The 20,323-nt window shown below is 46.4% G+C and overlaps 1 protein-coding gene across 5 annotated transcripts in view; it reads left to right on the top strand.

The window, feature by feature from the left end:
- Positions 1-20,323, top strand: part of grin2ba (glutamate receptor, ionotropic, N-methyl D-aspartate 2B, genome duplicate a) — a 112,765-nt gene that overhangs the window by 66,649 nt on the left and 25,793 nt on the right. For all 5 annotated transcript variants that reach the window (XM_068719182.1, XM_068719179.1, XM_068719183.1 and 2 more), the window contains 4 exons: positions 290-560; positions 6,619-6,811; positions 16,300-16,414; positions 19,843-20,051. In XM_068719182.1, the coding sequence (XP_068575283.1) occupies positions 290-560; positions 6,619-6,811; positions 16,300-16,414; positions 19,843-20,051 (788 nt within the window). The remainder of the gene's footprint in view (positions 1-289; positions 561-6,618; positions 6,812-16,299; positions 16,415-19,842; positions 20,052-20,323) is intronic.

Below are 20,323 nucleotides of genomic sequence, written 5' to 3'. Positions count from 1 at the left end.
CAGCTGAGACGACATGCGCAAGCAATCAGGCTCGAGGACACTTTAGGGTCACAATAGAAATGTTGCAGCCCTAACATCAATAAATATTGATTTTTATATATATATATATATATATAAAACGCTGATTAGAGACAGGTTTGCTTTCTTAAAAATCACAATTTTGAAGATTTTCGTCTTCGCCAATCCTCATCCGATAATGCAAACATGACTATGGAACAAACTATGTCAACCTACAATGAAACAGTACGAGTCTCTTCTGATCAGCCTCTCCTCCCTCGGCCCCATCCAGGTCCGCAGCACCATCGAGAACAGCTTCGTGGGCTGGGAGCTGGAGGAAGTTATACTGCTGGACATGTCGGTGGATGACGGAGATTCGAAGATCCAGAACCAGCTGAAGAAGCTCGGGAGCCCCGTCATTCTTCTCTACTGCACAAAAGAGGAGGCCAACACCATCTTCGAGGTGGCCCACTCTGTCGGGATCACTGGCTACGGCTACACATGGATAGTACCCTCGCTGGTAGCTGGAGACACCATTGTAGTGCCTGCAGAGTTCCCCACAGGTAGGAAATCTCCCATAGCAGGAGGATACTCCATCTGCTTACTTGATACTTAATACTTAACTGCATACACACAACATATTCCTGCATTAACCTTTTGTTGTGTAACCATGTCTTCAAACTCGGGCACAAAGGGTGTTTATTAGTCCGCTCTGTTGGACCTTTTCACGGTAGTCATAGTTGAAAATGCTGACTCTCTGCCCAGTCTTGTTTGATTTGACGGTGTCAGATGGCTACGTTTTGTGGTTCTTGCTTCCATATTCTGTTTGGTGTTGATGCACTGCGTTCTTTGTCTTCTCTTAGATACAATGAACAAGGATTTCTTAGTCTACTGATCCTCAAGTGCATGTTTTCACCGTTGACCTGTCATTTATTCGCATGGCTAGTTCTAAAGATGACATTTCAAGTCTGCTAAATGTGGCTAAAAAAAAGGGACAGGTGAGGTGACGTGATGGTCAGTTGTACTGACATTTAGTTTGGATTCAATCGTCTTTTGGTGTGGCTTAAGACCCGAGTCCACCTATTGAGTATACGGGTGCTGTATGAAACTGAGGTCGAATCAGGAATTCAAATTGGATCCCGTTTCTATCTGACACAATCTCAGTGTGGAAAGATATTTGCTTGCCTTGAGCACAAATGCTAATCCCTTTGTAAGTAGAGTAATTACATTACGTGCAGCGTTTAGGTGATGTTTATCCAAAGAGCGCACCGCGAATGCATGCATTCTCTACATAGGTGGCCCCAGTCTGATCCAGAACCGTCAAACTGCTTCCTTCCTGTGATCTTTTTGTCTTTCAAGAGTTACATTGTTTCACTTTAAGAAGGCCATTTTCATTTTTTTTTTTATTTCACAACCTTTATCATCAGCTAATGGAGACTAAGATGCAATTAAAAGGTTCCAGAAAAGGCTAAGTGGACTTAATTTTGTCAAATTACCACCCCAAGGACAGGAATGAACATTTGTATTCCGTCAGTGAGGATGGAGCCCGCGGTTGCAATGCTAACAGCACTAATGGCAGCTTTGAAGCAGCAGCGTCACGTCGTTGTGGTTGTGCTCTGGCCCTGATCACTGGTGGTGATGTACAGTAGCCTCACCTAAACGTGGCCTACTTGTAAACCAACACTGGGCCTTTTGAGATGTTATTTTTTACTAATTTTCAGTTTGATAGTTTGATTTTTTTTCTGCAAGACCAAAAAAACAACAACTGACCTTTCCTAATACCAAGTGAGGGAGCGTCTCACCGCTGCCCCATGCCTCAACACCACTGGAGGTCATTCTAACCTTTGAAGGTAAAACGTGGAACCAAAGTGACATCTATGTTGGGGTGCATTAACCAGTGAACCCGCTCACGCAATCTGTCAGGGACACCTGTCACACCGCCTCATGTAACGGGACTTTCAGCACTTGGGGGGTGGACAGAGTCTTTTAGAAAGGCCAGCTCTCGGTGGGGAGACCGACCCGCTTCTGATGGTGAAGCCATAGAACTCTCTGCGACTTCAGTCTGTTTTAATGTCTTCGGAGCAGGTAGGTATATCTACGCTGGACATACCAGCCTGATAATTTGTTGGTGTTTGGCTTTTGTTTGATTTGCAGTGAAGGGGAGATATTACACCGCTGCCTGTCCTCAGCATTTTCTGGGAAATGGTTGCTGGGCGGAACCTGAGATCGTTGTGCCGCTCAAGCACCGTAACTCAAACCTCCCCCCCCCCCCCCCCACCACCTCTGCTCCCTTATTGGCACCCATGGGTGATTTACTCTGAATGGGAGTGTGTTTTAGCGAGCCCGTTTCTGTGCCCATGAGCGTGTTTTCGTGCGACGTCTGTCTGCGTGCGTTTGTCTGCGAAATGTGCGATTTGGTTTACGGTTTAATTTTGGTGGGAAAATAATGGGCGAGCGCAATGAAAGGGGTTGTGCTTTTGTGCTTTTGCGTGTACCTCATACGGTGGAGGGCGAGAGTGATTACCTGCAGGCCAGGGGGAACAAAACCGTGTGTGTGTGTGTGTGTGTGTGTGTGTGTGTAAGTTTGTCAGTTCCAAATTAAGGTTACACTCTATAAAGTTTGATAGATCACCAAATCAGTTATGTAAATCACACAGCAACACCGCTCTTGATTTATGTTGCCAGAGAGATAATCGTGACTAGCTCATGCTCTGCCTGGGTGATTACAAAGTGGAGCTGGCAGAGAGGCCGCGTTGATGGACACAAACAAACCTCTTTCAGCTTGCATTGAATTATCATGGGATTAATCTTGTGGGACATAATGACGGATAGCAGGCTAAATGTCATCCACTCATTTAACGCGTGATGAATAGGATAGAGAATGCGCCTATAATCTAACATTAACAACAAAATGACAGATATTTAATCATTTATATTTTGTTTTTAGCTTAAATAAAGCTAGTGTTTTTTTTTTGTTGTAAAATCATATAACAGTGTATGTTGAGTATAGGTCTGCAGAGGGCTGAGTCTGCTGCTGCTGCAGGATGTGTGCTTGTCAATGCTGCCCTCTGCCAACCACATGAACATGAAGGTAGGATGTTACTTAACAGCTTCAGCAATTACTTTCTATCAAACCGCATCTTCATTAGATAGAGGGACCAAAAGCATTTCTCATGTTTGCTATGAGAAAAGGACAGATACTGGCCTGAATTAACCCTCCATGTAGAAGATGCTGCTGTACCAAAGCGAGAGACGGGCGTTATATTTGTAGACATTTGTTTAGGTATTCAACTGTGCAACTCAATAATTCAACAAACCCCTGTATTTCTGAGTTTCATCCTCGGCATCATCAAAGCCGCACGGCGCCTGAAGTCGACCGCGCCAACTTCTGAGCTGACGCAGAGCGAAAGGACGGCGTGGCACAGCATGTCCCTGATGCCGCGGCGGCGTGTACGCTCTGGGTGAATCCAGCGGTTCAGGGTTCGGCAGAAGGTGCACGCTCGCTGCGGGAGGAGGGGTGGGGGACTTTGCTTACTAGGCACACTTAATAATTTGCACCATGTGCGATGAAGAGCCTCAAATCCTCATGGGTAATTCAACCGATGCCTTCCTTAAGTGGCGCTCTGGGGAACCATCTCTCCTCCCGCTCTCTCCCTTCCTTCCTCTCCTTTCCTCCTTATTTCATCGCTGTTGTTCCCTCGCCTCGCTGTCGTTTCTGTCTCACTATTTCAGCCTCCTCTGACTCTCTCCGAACTCTCTACTCCCTTTTTTTCCCCCCCGTTTCTTCTGCTTCTTTATCTTTGTGTCTCTGCCGCTGTCTGACTTTTTCTCTCTGCCCACTCCGTCCCTCTTTTTCCTCCCCTCCCCATCCGTCTCAGCACTCTCTCTCTCTCTCCCTCTCTTACTAACAGCATTTCTGTCTCTATTCTTCCTGATCAGTTACACACTCCTGCTGCACACACTGTGCTAACGTAACCACCCAATCTGACATCACTGTCAATAATAAGCTGTTTCCAAAAATACCCAGTGATACGGTAGTTCTGCCATTACGCTCCCCGACTCAATTTGCCTGCGCATGGATGCTCTCCGTCTGCAGTCTTTGTGATTTTTATTCTACATGTGTGAATCCGTGACAGGGGGACGGCATTCGCCTTCAAACCGAGTCAGCAGCCAGTTTTACGGGCCAGAAGAAAAGGGCTTCACAGCAGCCGCAGTGCTGTTCAGCTATAACACTGCCAGTTGACACGCCTGTGTTGTGACACTAGAACATGTCCTGAGAGATGTATGAACATGTACACTTCACACTGTAGTTCCCAAGTCGGAGGGAAAAAAAAATATGGTGCATGGTGCATGCCCATGCACAGCACACACACATGTACGTCTTCCTATGAAAGGATCGTTGCCTCAAATAATAAAAGTGAAGTGTGCAAAAAGGAGCGAGTGACGGGAGTGAGTGAGTGAGTGAGTGAGTGAGAAAGTGTCAACAGTGTGTGACATTAGATGTGGTCCTGGAGGGCCGGAGCTGTCAGTGCCGAGGCCCCGCGAGGAGAGGCAGGTTGCCAGTCCGCCTGTCTATTTCTGCCCACTGACATGGTAGTGGAGCGGCTGACATGTGGTCATACTCTGTCAGATAGATGCAGACCGACTGATGGACAGAGAGAGGGACAGATAAATTGACTCGAAGGCAGTCCGCGCTTCACTGAGAGCTCTGTGACCCGAACCCAGAGGCGTCCGGCGGGTCGCGAACAGAAAGATCAGTTAGTGGCCATTTTCAGAAGCCATAAAGGGCGACCTGGTGCCGAGGGTTTCGATGACGGGGCTTTTTGATGTGGAAGGCTTTCTGCGTTGAATTGGTGCATAGTTAGTTAGCCGGGCATGCTAACGTTTTTTTGGAGTCACTATATTCACCAAATACCTTGGTGCCGATATTGCGACGATATTGTATGGTTGACCAAAATATTTTCACAATGAGGTTTTTGATAAATAATCATTAGTAATGTGGATATAATGACTAAGTGGTTAAAGGCAAATAATAAAAAGCTAGAACAGTCTGGTAAGTTCAGAAATCACTTTACTGTAATGCAGCCTTTAAAACCAATAATTTTTCCCATATTGCGATATTATGAAATCCAAAATCTAAGACAATGTCTTGTCTCATTTCACGATATCGATATATCTATATATCAATATATTGCCCAGCCGTAGTTTAACCCATTCCTCACACTTCTCTTGTTTTTGGTTTGAAAAAGCTTGACAGGTCTAGTTACGGCTGCTGGGATTGGACAGTTGCTGTGCAGGGTTAGGGGTTAAGCTAACGTCCATTAGTCACGCTGGACAAACCAGGGCGAGGAGAGTAACAGCTGCCTTGATGTGAACCTCGAGGACGGCCCTGTGCGTCTAGCTGCTCTACTGGACGTGCTAATTTGCGCTGATTGTGTAATTCCACGGTCGATTGAGTGGTCGCGACCCGAACATGTTCAAAACATTAGACCCTGTCCAGTGAGGACCTGTGACCTGAAACCCAACGTGCATAAATTATTAAAAAAAAAAAAAAAAAGTTATCCAATTTCTTAAATAGATCCAAAACAATTAGAGCCTTTGAGAGCCGAGAGAGCCCGAGGACAATCGCACCTGTTAGCTCCAAGGATGCTAAAATCCTGACAGCGGTGAACTAGAGAGCTAAATGATTGGTGATTAAAAAGAGATAAACATTGCACACACCATAGGCTCAGTGCTTGGGCTTCATGCACTGTGTGTCATCAATTAATGGTGACTATATGTCATGAGTTAATCATATTATCAATAACGGCCGTTTAATATAAATGATGCTCGTTATCGAAATGTCAGCCGTGTTTGAATAGATGCATAATAGGCTACGTTTCATAGTGAATCAGCTGTTCTGACAGCGTTTCTCTTGCTTTATTTTAGATTAATAAAATACAGAAAAAAAGATTGATGTAAGTCAGGTCCTCAGCCAGCCTTTCCTGGTTAAATAAAGGTAAAACAAAAATTTAAATATTCCTGTATCGTCCACCTACTCGCTACTCAACAGCAGAGAGGGACAGAGGGGAGGATGAAGGATGGGCGTCCTGGCAAACAGTTGAATGGATGATTGGAAGGGCACCGGGAGAGACAGACAGAGAGACATAAACTTACAAATAGTTGTTCATAAACAGACAGATTGTCAAGGGAGAACAGGACTCAGGCGGACAGAAGGACAGACAAACAGGCGTACAGACAGAGCAAAGGGCAACAAACAAGAGACAGACAGTGCTTTAGACAGACAGATGGACAAACACAGCAAGGTGATAGACGCGTAGTCAGGCAGGATGGGAGCGCGATCGGCTCTGTGAGTCATCACGTAGTGTGAGCTCTGTCTCTTGGCGTGCGTTCAAAACATGTACACTGTGTATACGCTGACAGAATTATCCCTCCCTGCTTTAGTTCCTCTCCTTTGTCTCTCTGTCGCTTCTCTTTTTCCCGTACGACCCAGTTCAGCTCGCTCATTATCTCTATTTCTACAGATCCCCTCCATCTCCCCCCATCCTTTTTCGCCGTCTTTCTTCTTTCCACACCTCCTCTGATCCTTCTCTCTCTCCTCTTCTCGCTTTGTCCACCCAGGACTGCTCTCCGTGTCCTACGACGAGTGGGACTACGGCCTGGAGGCCCGCGTTCGCGACGGCGTGGCCATCATCACCATGGCAACCTCCACTATGATGATGGACCGCGGACCTCACACCCTGCTGAAGTCCGAGTGCCACGGGGCCCCGGACAAGAAGACCCCCATCTCAGGCAACCCCAACGAAGTGCTCAGGTGAGTGAAGGACGGAGGCTGGATTGTAGAGTCTCACTTTGGACCCGTTACCAAGAACTTAGCTTAGCTTAGCACAAAGACGAGAAACGGGGGACAACAGCTAGCCTGGCTCTGTCAGAATGTAACAAAATCTGCTAACCAGCATATCTCAAGCTTATCAAATTGACACGTTATATCGAGTTGCTAGGCAACAGTTTCCAGAAGATACTGCTCCGCGCCAATGCATAGTCCGACGCATAATCCCCCTGGAAAACAGGCAATTGTTGCCTTTACACTTTGGTTTTTGTACAAATTGAGCAAAGAAGATAAAACATGTTATTCAGCGAGCTTGAGAGGAGCTGCCAGGCGGATTCTGTTACCTTCAGGCTTAGCTTGGTTTCCCACAGTCTTCATGCTAAGCTAAGCTAATTTATATAGAGTAGATATATATAATTGATTTCATATTCAACGAGCAGATATGAGAGTGGTATCTTCTCATTTCACTCTCACTCCACAACAAAGGAGATGTTGAAAGTGGAGAGAGAAGGAGCCTTTCATATCGGACTTTGACTATATATGACATCTTCAGTGTTGAAATGCGGACTTTAAAGCTGGGACAGAGTTTACATGTCTGTTTAGTAGTGGTTGGCAAAAAAATCAATTTGTCTCCAGCAAGTGAATTGGTATCTGTATATTTCACATATTAGACAATTGGTGGAGGCATTATATTGTTTGTGTTTTTCAAAATGAAGACTGCATTTCAAAGATCCACTTCCTGTTGAACGCTGCCACTTGTCTGCACTCTCCCTCTGTCGGATTTTAAATCATGACAGTATCCTTTATTGTGAGAAACTCTGCACTGCAGGAATGACGTTCTTTTTTTCTGCTTAGCGTGCATTAAAACAAGCTCACTTATGTTTTTTGCCCTAAAGCAACCTGCACACATCCCATGATACCTAGCTCTGTGGCCTACAATATGTAATGAAGTGCGGAGGCCACGCGTCTCAGCAGTGGTCTCATTCGTTCACAACTACACTAATGTCTCCAAATGTAATGTGGCAGTGATTTATGGATGCTCGAATGCCACACACAGCAGCTTTAAAACAGGTGCACAGGTTCAGGTGGCGTGGCATCAACACGAGAGTCCTGGCGCGGATCAGCACAACCACGGAGCCAGCAGATGCTGGCGCGCACACACACACACACACACACACACACACACACACACACACACACACACACGCATGCGCCTTCATCCCCTGCAAACTGTGATCATCCTCCCCCCCCCCCACGTAATAATACCCTTCACACACAAACACCCCTCTTCACATGCCCCCCTTCCTCAGGAAGAATCCGAGCCCACCCCCTCAGCTGTCCGTCTCAGCAGCAGGCCTTTTGAACTGGTTGCGAGGCGCAGCGTTCGGCGGCGCTTTGCCCCGCTCTGCCTAATTGGTCCCAATGGCGTTTCAGTCGACGAACACTGTAGCCCCTCTGTCGTGCTGTGCTCCAGAGCTCAGCACAGCATTATATTCAGGGAAAGTTCCAACCCCTCTGCCTCTCTGAGTGTGTGTCGGCTGTAGCTGTGTGTGTGTGTGTGTGTGTGTGTGTGTGTGTGTGTGTGTGTTTGTGTATTGTGCTAAATAGAGACCATAAAGGCCAGATGTGTGTGTTTGTGTATAGGTATTGTAGAGTTTGTGTGTGCTAAGGAGTCTTCTAGGACACCAGTCTGGTTTCCTGCTCAATTTTCCTTTTAAAGCAGCACTCAACACAACGTATCAAAAACCCTCTGGCAGTGACTCACACTTGTGTTCAGACGGACTCACAAACGGACACAAAAGTCTCTTTCTGCCCTCCAGAAGTTTCCACGTTCACAGGAGGAAGCAGACACCTGCTGTAGACGCGCACCTTTTTGGATTTTACACGCTGGTGCTCCGAGCTTAACCGCATCCCCGCGCTAAGGCAGCGGAGCTTTGTTGTCCATCCAAGTAAACTCTTCAGATCTCATTTCAACCCCCGCGCGTTGCTTGTCCGCTCCTTTCTGAAGCTTTGCATTTGTTTCACCGCTGCTCACCGCTTCCGAGATAACGGTGGAGTTTATGGCAGCCGCTGTTGCCCCAGAATTCAACCCCCCCCCCCCCCCCCCTCTGTTCTGCTGCCGTGTGCCGCTCTGTTCCTCTCAACTTTACCGCGTGGTCTTTTTCCGTCTCTCTGCTCCATCATCTTCTTCTCTCCGTCCACTCTTGCCCTGTATAGTCTTCTCCTTTGTTCTGCCCCGGTCTGCTTTGCTCCACTTGATTCTCTTCTGTCGAGAGCTGCTCTGCTCTCTTTTATCTGTTCACACCTTTTTGTCCTCTCCTCTCCTTTCCCCTCCTCTCCTCTCCTCTCCTCTCCTCTCCTCTCCTCTCCTCTCCTCTCCTCTCCTCTCCCTTCCTCTCCTCTCCTCTCCCCTGCTCCTTCCCAGCCATCGTCTGCGCTCCAGACCTGCAGTGTTATAATCAACTTAGCCGTGTTGATGATTAGATCAGTTGCGAGCGCTGCTAAGATCCTTTGCCCCTCGCTGCCTTAACTAAATTTGTTCGGTGATAACCTTTGTCTTCTAGTGTTCAATCAAGAGATTAGCATTTGGCCTACAGTCCATATATACCAGGGAGTGAATGAATGGCTGGTCGCCTGGCTTGCCGGCTGTTTGGCCGTTGGGCCGGATGCCTCACTGCCCTGGTTGGTTCCATACTAAGCGAATCAATGGATGAATAGATGAAAGACTGGTGGAAAGGGAAACTCAAACAAAAGGCTCTTTCGTAAGGCAGGAAAATCTTATAATCAGTGGCACTCGCCAGTGAGTTCACACGTCATTAATAAATCAGATAAAGTCACAATTAATTCCGAGCCGTCGAGAATGACGCGTAATAGCTCGGAATACGAGGCCTCGGTCTCTAAAGCTCAGTTTCTGCTCTGAGATATTACGTCATTAAAATCAATTTAGATCCGGCAACTGGAATTGGTCATGACTAATGTTAAAACTCATGAGGATTGGTTTAGAGCAATGGATCCCGACCGTCGCAGCCCTTTCATCACCATCACCTTTCATGTGCATTTGAATTAATGCCAAACTGGATATTATTTCACTGTTAATCAAATAAAAGTGAATAGTGGATGTTTGCTAGTCATGGTTAAATGTTGTGCAGTAATGATGCACGTTAACCGGAGAGCTTGGAAGAGTATTTCTAAAACGTTACATGAAGGGTCCTCTGGTCGCTTGCTAACTAACTTCTTGCACTCTATTTGATCAAAGTAGTCGAGCGTCTGTGCAATCTTTCCACCTACTGCAGCTGCTGTTCCCCCGGGGGGAGACTGTACAAGTTCCCCCGGTCGGGAGTCGCTGGTTTAGAGAACGACGTGACTTCCGCCTCTCAAAAAAAAACTCCAACTCATGAAGAACGACTTTTTAACTTGCGGAGTGAGCATGACTCAGGAAACGCTCGGCCTGTTTCTCTGCTTCAGATCTAATCCGAGACGGACCAGAGATTTATTTATTTTAGTTTTTTGGCCACCACGTTTGAAAACATGAGCTTTAAAAAAAAAAAATCCAGATTGAAAGTCTGAAGCAGGTGGCGAAGGAAGGAGGACGGCGCTCGTCGATAATTCACTTTGCGGCTTTGCGAAACGCCGCATGTTAAGAGGAGGCACATACTACCACCCTGATCAGAGCTAGTCTGATGCTTCCTCTCTGGTGGGGATTGTGACTAATGGAGATGATCACACATGACTTTGTAGTTTCTGATCACACATCACATGCCTTTCAAGGTTGCAGATTACAAAACGGGTTAGGTCAGTAAGGGACGCTTGGCAAATATGTAAATCACATCTAGTTTACATTTCAGTCTGCCGTTGAACGCTGAGGGATCGCCGCATGGTCACGGCCATCTACTTGACTTTATAAAGCCATACATTATGCCGATCCCTCTCCGCTTAGCATTTCCTTGTTCAGCCCTCAGAGCTTCGCAGAATACCACAAGAGGAGGACGCGTCACTCGGCTAAGTAAATTAAGTCCTCTGTAGCCAGCACTGTGACATTCCTGCTAATGCTACAGTGTGTGAGCCTGACAAATGGAGATAGCAGAAAGAGGAAGAAGAGAGCAAAAACGCAGAGAGCAAAAGACACAGTGAGGGGGAGTGAGAGAGAGGAGAGAGAGAGAGAAGGAGAAAGAGAGAGAGAGAGAGAGAGAGAGAGAGAGAGAGACCACTGGTGAGCAATACACAACAGCGTGAGAATCATGAGTTTGACAACAGCGGCCCTGACCTTGCCAGACGTGGACAGGTTCCAAATGAGCTCGGGAGTTGGAAAGGTGTCAAGTGCTTTTAAGCTCTGTGGACATTTTTGAACTTCCGTCGCCCTGGCGAGGCTTTCAATGGAGCGCATGTGTTTGTTTGCGTGTGTGTGTGTGTGTGTGTGTGTGTGTGTGTGTGTGTGTGTGTGTGTGTGTGTGTGTGTGTGTGTGTGTGTGTGCACACTCTGCTGCGCGGGACCACCGTCGTGACCATACTGAGCTGAGGGATGAGTGTGCGCCATCTCCGACGGACAAGCGCGTCCACCTGTGTGTGTGTGTGTGTGTGTGTGTGTGTGTGTGTGTGTGTGTGTGTGTGTGTGTGACTTTCTTGCTATTTCAGACTGAGTCTATAAAAGCCAGCTGAGTGTGTGTTTATGGGGCAGGCCAGTGGGAGGCGTTAAAAAGGTACCTGGTTTGTGACTGGGCCTGATTGGAACTAGGTCAGGATGCTCCTGCCCTCTTTCTTCCCTCTTCCTTCTCTCATTTCTGTCACAGTCTCTCTGTCTCTGTCACTGCATCTCTTTTTCTTTATTTTTTTCTCACATAATCATTTTTCTCTCTCATTTCTATCACACCATTGTCTCTTTTTTGCTGCCCCACACTGCGTCCCCCCCTGATTCCTTCTTCTGCAGGCTACTGTAACACCTGCTTCTTATAAGTTAAGTTGGTCCTTTAAGGCTTTTGAAGTTTTGGTCCAAAATGTTCAGAAATGAGAAAAACAAAGAGCAGAATTCTCAAGTGTTTTTATCAACTATTTCTGAAATGTAGAGAATGCACTCTGTTTAAGGGTTGTCATTTTAAATTAATTTCATAATGATTGCTTTTCATTAAGTGCTGTCCATCATTTGTCAACAATAAATCAAATCTTCTCAGTCCTTCTCCCTCCTGCCTCGTCGTCCCTCCGCTCTCTTTCCTTTTAGCACGATTTATTACACTGTTTACACATTCAGGTCCCATGTCTGAGTACACACACACACACACACACACACACACACCACTACACGCATACATGCAAACACACGCACACACACAACAATTTCACACCTCCCCTCACATTCACACTGTGTACCCCAAGTGTACAAGCAGCAAAGCTACAGTATTTCTTTTTGTCGGGCCATATGGGGCATGTTATCATTCTCCATATAGATTCCTCCTCTACAAACCCAATAAGTACATTGCACCACAGTAATTGCTAAGGAGTGTAACTCATGACTAATTCATGTCAGGGTTAATTTATTAAAACTGACTTATCAATATTTCACGCAACTCCTCCATTATTCACACTGAAGCATGCGCTAAAACGTATCTGTGTCAGGCCATGGAGTTAGCATGGCGACTGTGTGTGTGTGTGTGTGTGTGTGTGTGTGTGTGTGTGTGTGTGTGCGCGCGCCTGGCACTAACTTGTTCTGATTTACAATGGTAAAAAATGTCCTTATAAAAAAAAAAATTGGATGGAAAAGATTGGAGGCGGTTTATGAAATGGATATTGTTACTGTTGAGTCAGTGTCACCAGGTGGAGACAGCTGCTGCTGCTGTTTGAATATCAATTCACCCGCTGTACAGTACGGCTGAGATGTACTCCATACTAGCATGAGCTGGAAACTGACACTGACGGGTTCGACAGGATATCTAAACACGGGGGTTTAGTGCGTGGGTGGATGTGTGCATGCTAACATTCTTAGCGTGCACGTTACTTAACGCCATCTCATGACACATACTGTAGGAAAGCGGATGGAGTGGGGTGTAGGTTTGGGTTCACGTGTTTATTTGTGTCTCTGGCACGACGACCGAGGCATCAGTCCCCCGGCTCTGAGCGACGTACTTAACGCCCAGCGGACATGCTCAGCTTCCTGATGCAGATGTACTGCGCTCACTGCTTTTTGAGTGCGTGCGTGTTTGACTGGGTGGTGATTCAGGGGGTTCAGAGGAGGTGACGGAGAGCGGATGTGGTCACACGGGTGGGACGCAAAGTGGTCTCCTGTAAGACACAGCAGTCCCGGTGTGACGGGAGAAGAGAGTGTTTCTGCCTCATAGTAGTATGTCCCATCCCCTCCTTCTTTTTCTTTGAATCCTACCTCTCTCTCTCTCTCTCTCTCTCTCTCTCTTTCATTCCCACCCTCTGCGAGATTACCGTTTCCATAGTAACCCACCAGATTGGCTTGGAAGTCACAGCGGTTGTGGGTGCCATGGCAACACACATATGCTTGTGTTTCGCTCTGTTACTGCCGTCAACGCACACACACACACACACACACACACACACACACACACACACACACACACACACAGACGCACACACACACACACACACACACAGACGCACACAAAGGCCCCACATTGTTGCTCGTAACAATAGCTTGCTTAGTAAAGATTAAAGGGGGCGCAGCGTCATGTCATTTTGTAAATGGCTTATGATTTATGCAGCAGATTCTGTGCACTTTGTGTCAGTGCCAAGGCTCTACAGGACGGGGCGGTTAGCCGGACACATGGGGCTCCATGAGACGCCATGATGCTGGATGATTCTGTTCATCACGGCCCATTGAAAATATCAATATTTAATACAGGAAATGGAGTAAGGACGCTGGCATCAGAGTAATTGCTGGTTTGTTACATAAGTCACTCCATGTGCATAGGACCTGCGTAGAAACGTATGAGATACATAGATAGAATACATTTATTCATAGAAACAATAATAAAAAAAAACATTTCTGCGTGGCTTCCTCCAGGTTTTAGCCTCGTGTTCTGATCTGGGATCTGTTCCGGCTTAAAAATCAGGCAGAGTTAAAGGTAAAACACAATGATCTTTGAGTGCAGCAGTGAGGTGGTGTGTAACGGTGAGGTGCCGCTGCAGTAAGGTTGAGCTTCGTCGCTCTCTCCTGAAGAACACAATGGTGCAAGACAAACTGGTTCTGCTGGTGGTAGTGTGTCCTGATACTGGTCCCAGTCCACTGCTGACAGACCCCATCAGCACACCAAGTCTCCAGACACATGCACCTTTGTTTTTGATATTTATATATTCATCTACATATACATATATATATATATATATATATATATGTATACGTATATATATATATATATATATATATATATATATATATGTATACATATATATACATATATATATGTATACATATATATATGTATATATATGTATACATATATATATATGCATATATATATATATATATATATATATGTTGTGCACGGTTTTGAGGCAGAGAGTTTCCATGGAAACAGTCAGAGAGAGCGAGAGAGGGGAGAAGAGAGGGAGTAAAGGGTGAGGAAGTGAAAGAGTTAAAGAGAAAGTGTGTGTGCGTGTGTGTGTGTGTGTGTGTGTGGGATGACAGTGAAGTGATTTGAGTTCGCCTGACATAAACATTCCTGTTCTCATATACACACACTTACACACTCCCACGCACATACACCATAATCACTGCAAGAGAATACAGTGTTGAGTGCTGTGTGTGTGTGTGTGTGTGTGTGCGTGCGTGCGTGCGTGCGTGCGTGTGTGTGTGTGTGTGTGTGTGTGCGTGTGTGCGTGTGTGCGTGTGTGTGTGTGTGTGTGTGTGTGTTGTGTTTACTTGAAGGAAGGTGAAATGATTTCACCTGACAGAAACAATGCTGCTTTCTCTCCGTTTCTCTTTCTGCGCCAAACAGAACACACCGACTGAAGCAGACACACAGAGCCAGACACACACACACACACACACACACACACACCGACACACAGACACACACACACACACACACACACACACACACCGACACACAGTGATCTGACAAGCTGCTGTTGCCGTATCATGTGGGCTAGTACTTGTTTGTTTCTTTTGCGTTAAATGTAATGCCAGACACAAGCTGCATTGCATATAGTTGTGCCTCCTTTGTTCGCCCCTCTCTCCAGAGCTCACTTTCATCAACTTCAATGTTTTTTTTTTTTTATCTAGTCATCAATGTGTCCAGCTAGATAAATAAAAGTACATAATAATAATGCATATTTGATTTTGAATACTTTTGTTTGTAGTAAAAAGTAAGAAAGTAAAAAACTATTTCAGAATCACATGTTTATACAAAAAAAATCGTCCAAGCAGTGATTTCATATTCAGTATTCTGGTGACACTTGAGCTGCTATGAGGACGGGATGATGAGGATGGAGGAGTTCAGTGTTTATTATGTCAGCATCACTTCCTTGACAGGTTGACCGGCAGACATGCAGAAATCTCCATTCAGCCAAGGAAACCTGGGGTGGTTAGCTTAGCTTAGCACAAAGGCTGGAAACAAGGGGAAACCTGGTTCTGTCCAACGTTAACAAAAACCACCAACCAGCACCTCTAAAGCTCTCTAATTAACACATCATACTTCATTGACATTGTTGTTTCATAAAAACAACAATGGGTTATGTACTATTTCTTGGCTGGGACAACTAACTTCCTCGGAATGTCAGCTGGTTGCCTGGCAACTGCTCCCATCCGTGAAAGAGTTCAGCACATAGTCACCACCAGTAAGTTTCACACTTGTACAAATCAAACAATGTATAACGTGTTAGCTGGTGAGCTTTAGAGGGGGATTTTGTTGCAGTTGGACAGAGTCGCGCTAGCTGTGTCCCCCCCCGTTTCCAGCCCTTTACGCTAAGCTAAGCTAAGCTAAGCTAAGCTAAGCTAAGAGGCCGCTGGCTGTAGCTTCATATTCAATGGACAGACATGTGAGTGGTATCAATCTGGTTCACCTAACTCACGAAGCAAACGGGCATATTTCCCAAAATGATGCACGACTCCTTCAAAGTCACTTCAGTAAGAGTGAACACATTGAACCTGGGATGATCGGAAAAAAATGTGCTTCTCCTCCGCCCCGTCTCAAAATGCTGTTTTTGCTCAACTGCCTGTTTGCAGCTGATGACTAATGGATGTTCATCTGTTTATGAAAACCCCGCTTAGACATCGGCCGATAGCTGTTTCCTGGCAGATGATGGATTTGTGTCATGTCCGTGGGTTTGTCTGAAAAGATAAATGCTTAAAAGATATTAAAAGATAGATCGACATACCGTGAAACTTCAATGTTTGGGAAACTGCGTCATGGTATTGACGTGTAGAGCGAATAAAACATGTGAGAGCTTTTCTCAGGAAGCGATGTACGTCTCAATGAGTCTCTCTGTCTCTCTCTACTCGATGTTTCCCTCTACAGGTACCTGATGAATGTGACGTTCGAGGGGCGTAATCTGTCGTTCAGCGAGGACGGATACCAGATGCACCCCAAGCTGGTCATCATTCTGCTCAACAAGGAGAGGCAGTGGGAGAGGGTGAGAGAGACACAGGAGAGGAGAAGAAGCAAGTTGTGTGTGTGTGTGTGTGTGTGTGTGTGTGTGTGTGTGTGTGTGTGTGTGTGTGTGCGTGCGTGCGTCTATGCTCAGCGTGTCCTGTAAGTACTGTACCTGATCAGTCCACCAGTATCTGTCAGTCTATCTGCATCTCTTATCATCTGATTTTCACTTTTTAAGCATTTTAGGCCTGAAGCTTTACAGGCGCTGCTCTGATTAGATGCTATCAGCTCGGCGAAGGTGCCTTTGAGCAACACACGGCACGGCACACGGGCTCCGGAGGGATGATGTAGTCAGAATGCTGGTCTGTTGGTTTTTAAAAGTTTGGGCAGCTATTACATATCATTTGTCGAGTGTGCAGCATCGTCATCAAGTGGTCATGCTGTACATCGTTAGTGTCGCGCTACAGCCAAGAGACTTCCACTCACGTAGGGCAAATAATATGTGCATGTTATGCTGCACATTGCTCATAGTACATAGGCCTCCGCTAAAAATCATCTCGGTAATGGTTGGATTTGCTTACAGGGTAAATTTGCCACCTTGTAATGTCAATCAGTGCTGATGGAGCAATAAATTCCTCAGTGCGCACTTTATTGACCGAGAAAGCTGAGTCCTCCTTTTTGTGGCGCCGTGGCGGCAGTGCCTACATGTACCAGGATGCATTGCGAACAAGTTACTGACGGCCAGTTAAAACGGTAGTTAAAACCACATTGTCAACAGCATCACATTACAGCTTCACTCCTTCACTGTTTTTACCTTTCACAATAAAAGCCCAACGTAACAATTCACTCAGCATTTCTCAAAGAGACAACTCAACAGAACAGCTGATAACAGCCCAAAGTACTCACTCGATGGTCGTCTGCCCCTGTTGGCCCTGCTGCTCTTGGTTGTCTTCTCTAGTTCCTCAAGCTGACTTCTGTCCAAGTGTGGAGGAAAACTTTCACACATAGTAACGCACACACAGGCTCTCTGGGGGTTAATTGGCGTCGGCGACATCATCCAACAGAAACTGCCCACGCTGACATTCGTTGCAGCAGGATGATGCTGTTTCTGTTGGCAGCGGAGGGCCATTTGAGTAAAGACACCGCCAGTTGGTGTTTTCTGTCGGCAGCTCAGTTTTCTGGAGGGAATGCAGCCCGGGCCTCTCTCCGCTGCATTTTCTTCGGCCGTATACTCTGGCTCGAGTAAACGCGGCTGATTATCCGAGTCAGCCAAAAATGCTGTAGAAATCCTCGTCCACAACATCCTCCACACTCATATTTTGGGATGCCATTTCCGCTGTCGGACACGCACAGTAACTAGTTTGCAACACAAGTGAGGAGAAAGAGGAAGTTTGTTTTTTGAGCGGGAAAATAGGTCGTAGCGTTGACGTGTTTTTGTAGTCCAGTAGTCCAATGTCATTCAAGAATCCTCTGAATCTTTTTTACGGAGCTACAGGTGCTCGGTAATGCAGCGCTGAACAAACAAGACAAACGATTGCACAGATTCGTTCTGACACTTTATTACCTTGTTTTTCCCAAATGAAAATGAAAATGCACATCCTCAGGAACGACCGTTTACAGTCTATCCGTTACGCTCACAAGGTAGACGGTGAAGTTGGTCTGTGTGTCCGTAATTGAGGAATCCGTTTATCCGCAATTTAAAAGACGGTGGTGGTACTGGGCGGCTGGCTCATGTGTGACTGAGTAAAAATGTTGTATATGCACCGTCAGCTTTCTCTGAATATAAAGGTTAAAAACTCTATTGTACAGATGGAGAAACGGATTAGAATAATACATTCTTTAAGTACAGGTGGAAGAGACGTCGGGCGTGCAGACGGTGCAACATTAATCCTGAGTCATACGCCGAACCAACACCCTCAAACGAACTTGATGCTCAGCGCCACCTGCAAAGTCACCAGCCTGCATCTGTGTTTCCTCACGCTCCCCCTCCATTGTGTCTGTGTCCTGCCGCCTGACTCCTTCGACTCTGCCTGTTCTTTATTCTCAGTGTTTCTCTCTTTCTTCCGCCTCTCTAATCTATATTCTGTCCTCTGATCAGAGAACAAGGTGAATCGCTCCCCTCCTGTCTCCTGTCTCCCCTCTCTCTTCTCTCTCTTTTCTCCCGTTGCAGTCTGCACCACCTCCTCTCTTCTCTTCCCCCCCCCGGTCCCTCGCTCATGTTTAATTCTTAGCTTGACTTCTAGCTGAACCACTTTTCTTGGATCCTAATGAGTTCCAGCTCCTACAACCGTGCCTACACTGCACCTTTTGAAGTAGCGTGAAGACTCTGCGGCGCGCAGGCCAGCTTACTCCCCTCCGGACTGATTTTAACCCTCTTCTCCACCTCCCTCCCCCACTTTCTCTCCATCCCTGTCCGTCCGTCCCCCCCCACCCCGTCCAGATAGAAGAAGGCTGCATTGTGCCCCAGAGATACACAGCCTTAACTTGTCCACTCCAGGCAGCCTTGGCAAATTTGTCTTCCCTGGAGTGATGCATGTGTGTGTGTACATTTACATATTTAACGCGTGTGCAAACCAGACTTTACACACTCGCTCCCTGTCCTGCCCTCTCTCCCATTACCGTGTGTCCAATTAGCTGCCGATCCATATCCATTTCCGCCCACATCTTTCTCTCCGTGACAGTGGCCGAGTGGGCCCTTCTTGAGGAAAGGGCACAGGCAGAGCCTCCAGGTATGGTTCCACGTGACGGGGACATTTTTCTAACTGATGACGCCGATTCAGCGGAGTGAAGCCACAATGTGATGGAGGTGCCCTCCAGACCCGCAGACGGACGCTCCTCTGCAGAAGAGCCAGCATTTTGCGTCTGAAAGAGCTCCACCTCCGGCTTTCTTTCAAAGTCACACTTGACTCATTCTCTCTGCAAATGTAGCCGTTTCCTCATATTGCTCTTTTTATTCGTTTAATCTCTCCATCCAGTTCCCTCCCAAGCCTCCCCTCTTCATCTGAATTCCGCTCTTTCCCCCACTTTCAGTAGTGTCCTTCCCGTTAACCTTTTTCTCATTCTCTATGCTGGGTGCCTTTTCTCTCCTCTCCTCTGTTGTGGTTTGTCCTCTCTGCTCTTTTCCCGCTGGCTTTCTACATCCATGTGTTCATTTGTGCAGTTTGTTTTCATGAAATGCTCCTGGTCATTTGTCGCCTTACTGTTGTTTTATTGACAGACGGACTAATCACAGATAAACCCAGAAAACAGAAAATGAGGCAATAAAACCCCCCCAAAATTCATTTTCAAAATTAGATTCCTAGTTTTGCTTTTGTTAGCATTGAGTTGATGAACCATGATTGCGTTTAAACCCCTTGGTAAAACATCCAGAATGCAGTTCTTTGGGGGGAAATAAAACTGAAATCTTATTCTGTGCCTGACATTTTGAAGGCGATCTGAACGTCTTTTGTTTGCCGCGTGTCTCTGCAGGTGGGTAAATGGGAGAACGGTTCCCTGTCCATGAAGTACCACGTGTGGCCTCGCTATGAACTGTACGGCGGCGCGGCGACCAGGGAGGACGACCACCTGTCCATCGTGACGCTGGAGGAGGCTCCGTTCGTCATCGTGGAAGACGTGGATCCGCTCAGCGGGACCTGCATGAGGAACACCGTGCCCTGTCGGAAACAGATCAAAACACTGTGAGACTTACAGCTCAGACATACCAAATCAGTGTCAGACAGGAACAAGAGTAAGGACACATGACAAAAAGAAATGCATTTCTGTTAAGGTTTAGATTATTGTGAAAATTGAACTTGGCACAATTCGATACAGACTACCTGCTGCAGAAGTGACCAAAGTAGAAAGGAAAAAGGAAAAAACGAAATGGCTAAATGTTGCCTGCGAATGATGTTAATTTCCCGCGACAGCTTTACTGAGCCAGAGGTAGAATCACTTCACACTCCGTCGGTGT

Source organism: Cebidichthys violaceus, unplaced genomic scaffold, assembly GCF_023349555.1.
Source record: "Cebidichthys violaceus isolate CVI_PGR_0920_01 unplaced genomic scaffold, fCebVio1.0.p SCAF_23, whole genome shotgun sequence".
In the NCBI taxonomy this organism is placed as follows: domain Eukaryota; kingdom Metazoa; phylum Chordata; class Actinopteri; order Perciformes; family Stichaeidae; genus Cebidichthys; species Cebidichthys violaceus.
The sequence above is the reverse complement of the archived record's forward strand: the minus strand, read 5'-3'. Positions and strand labels throughout refer to the sequence as shown.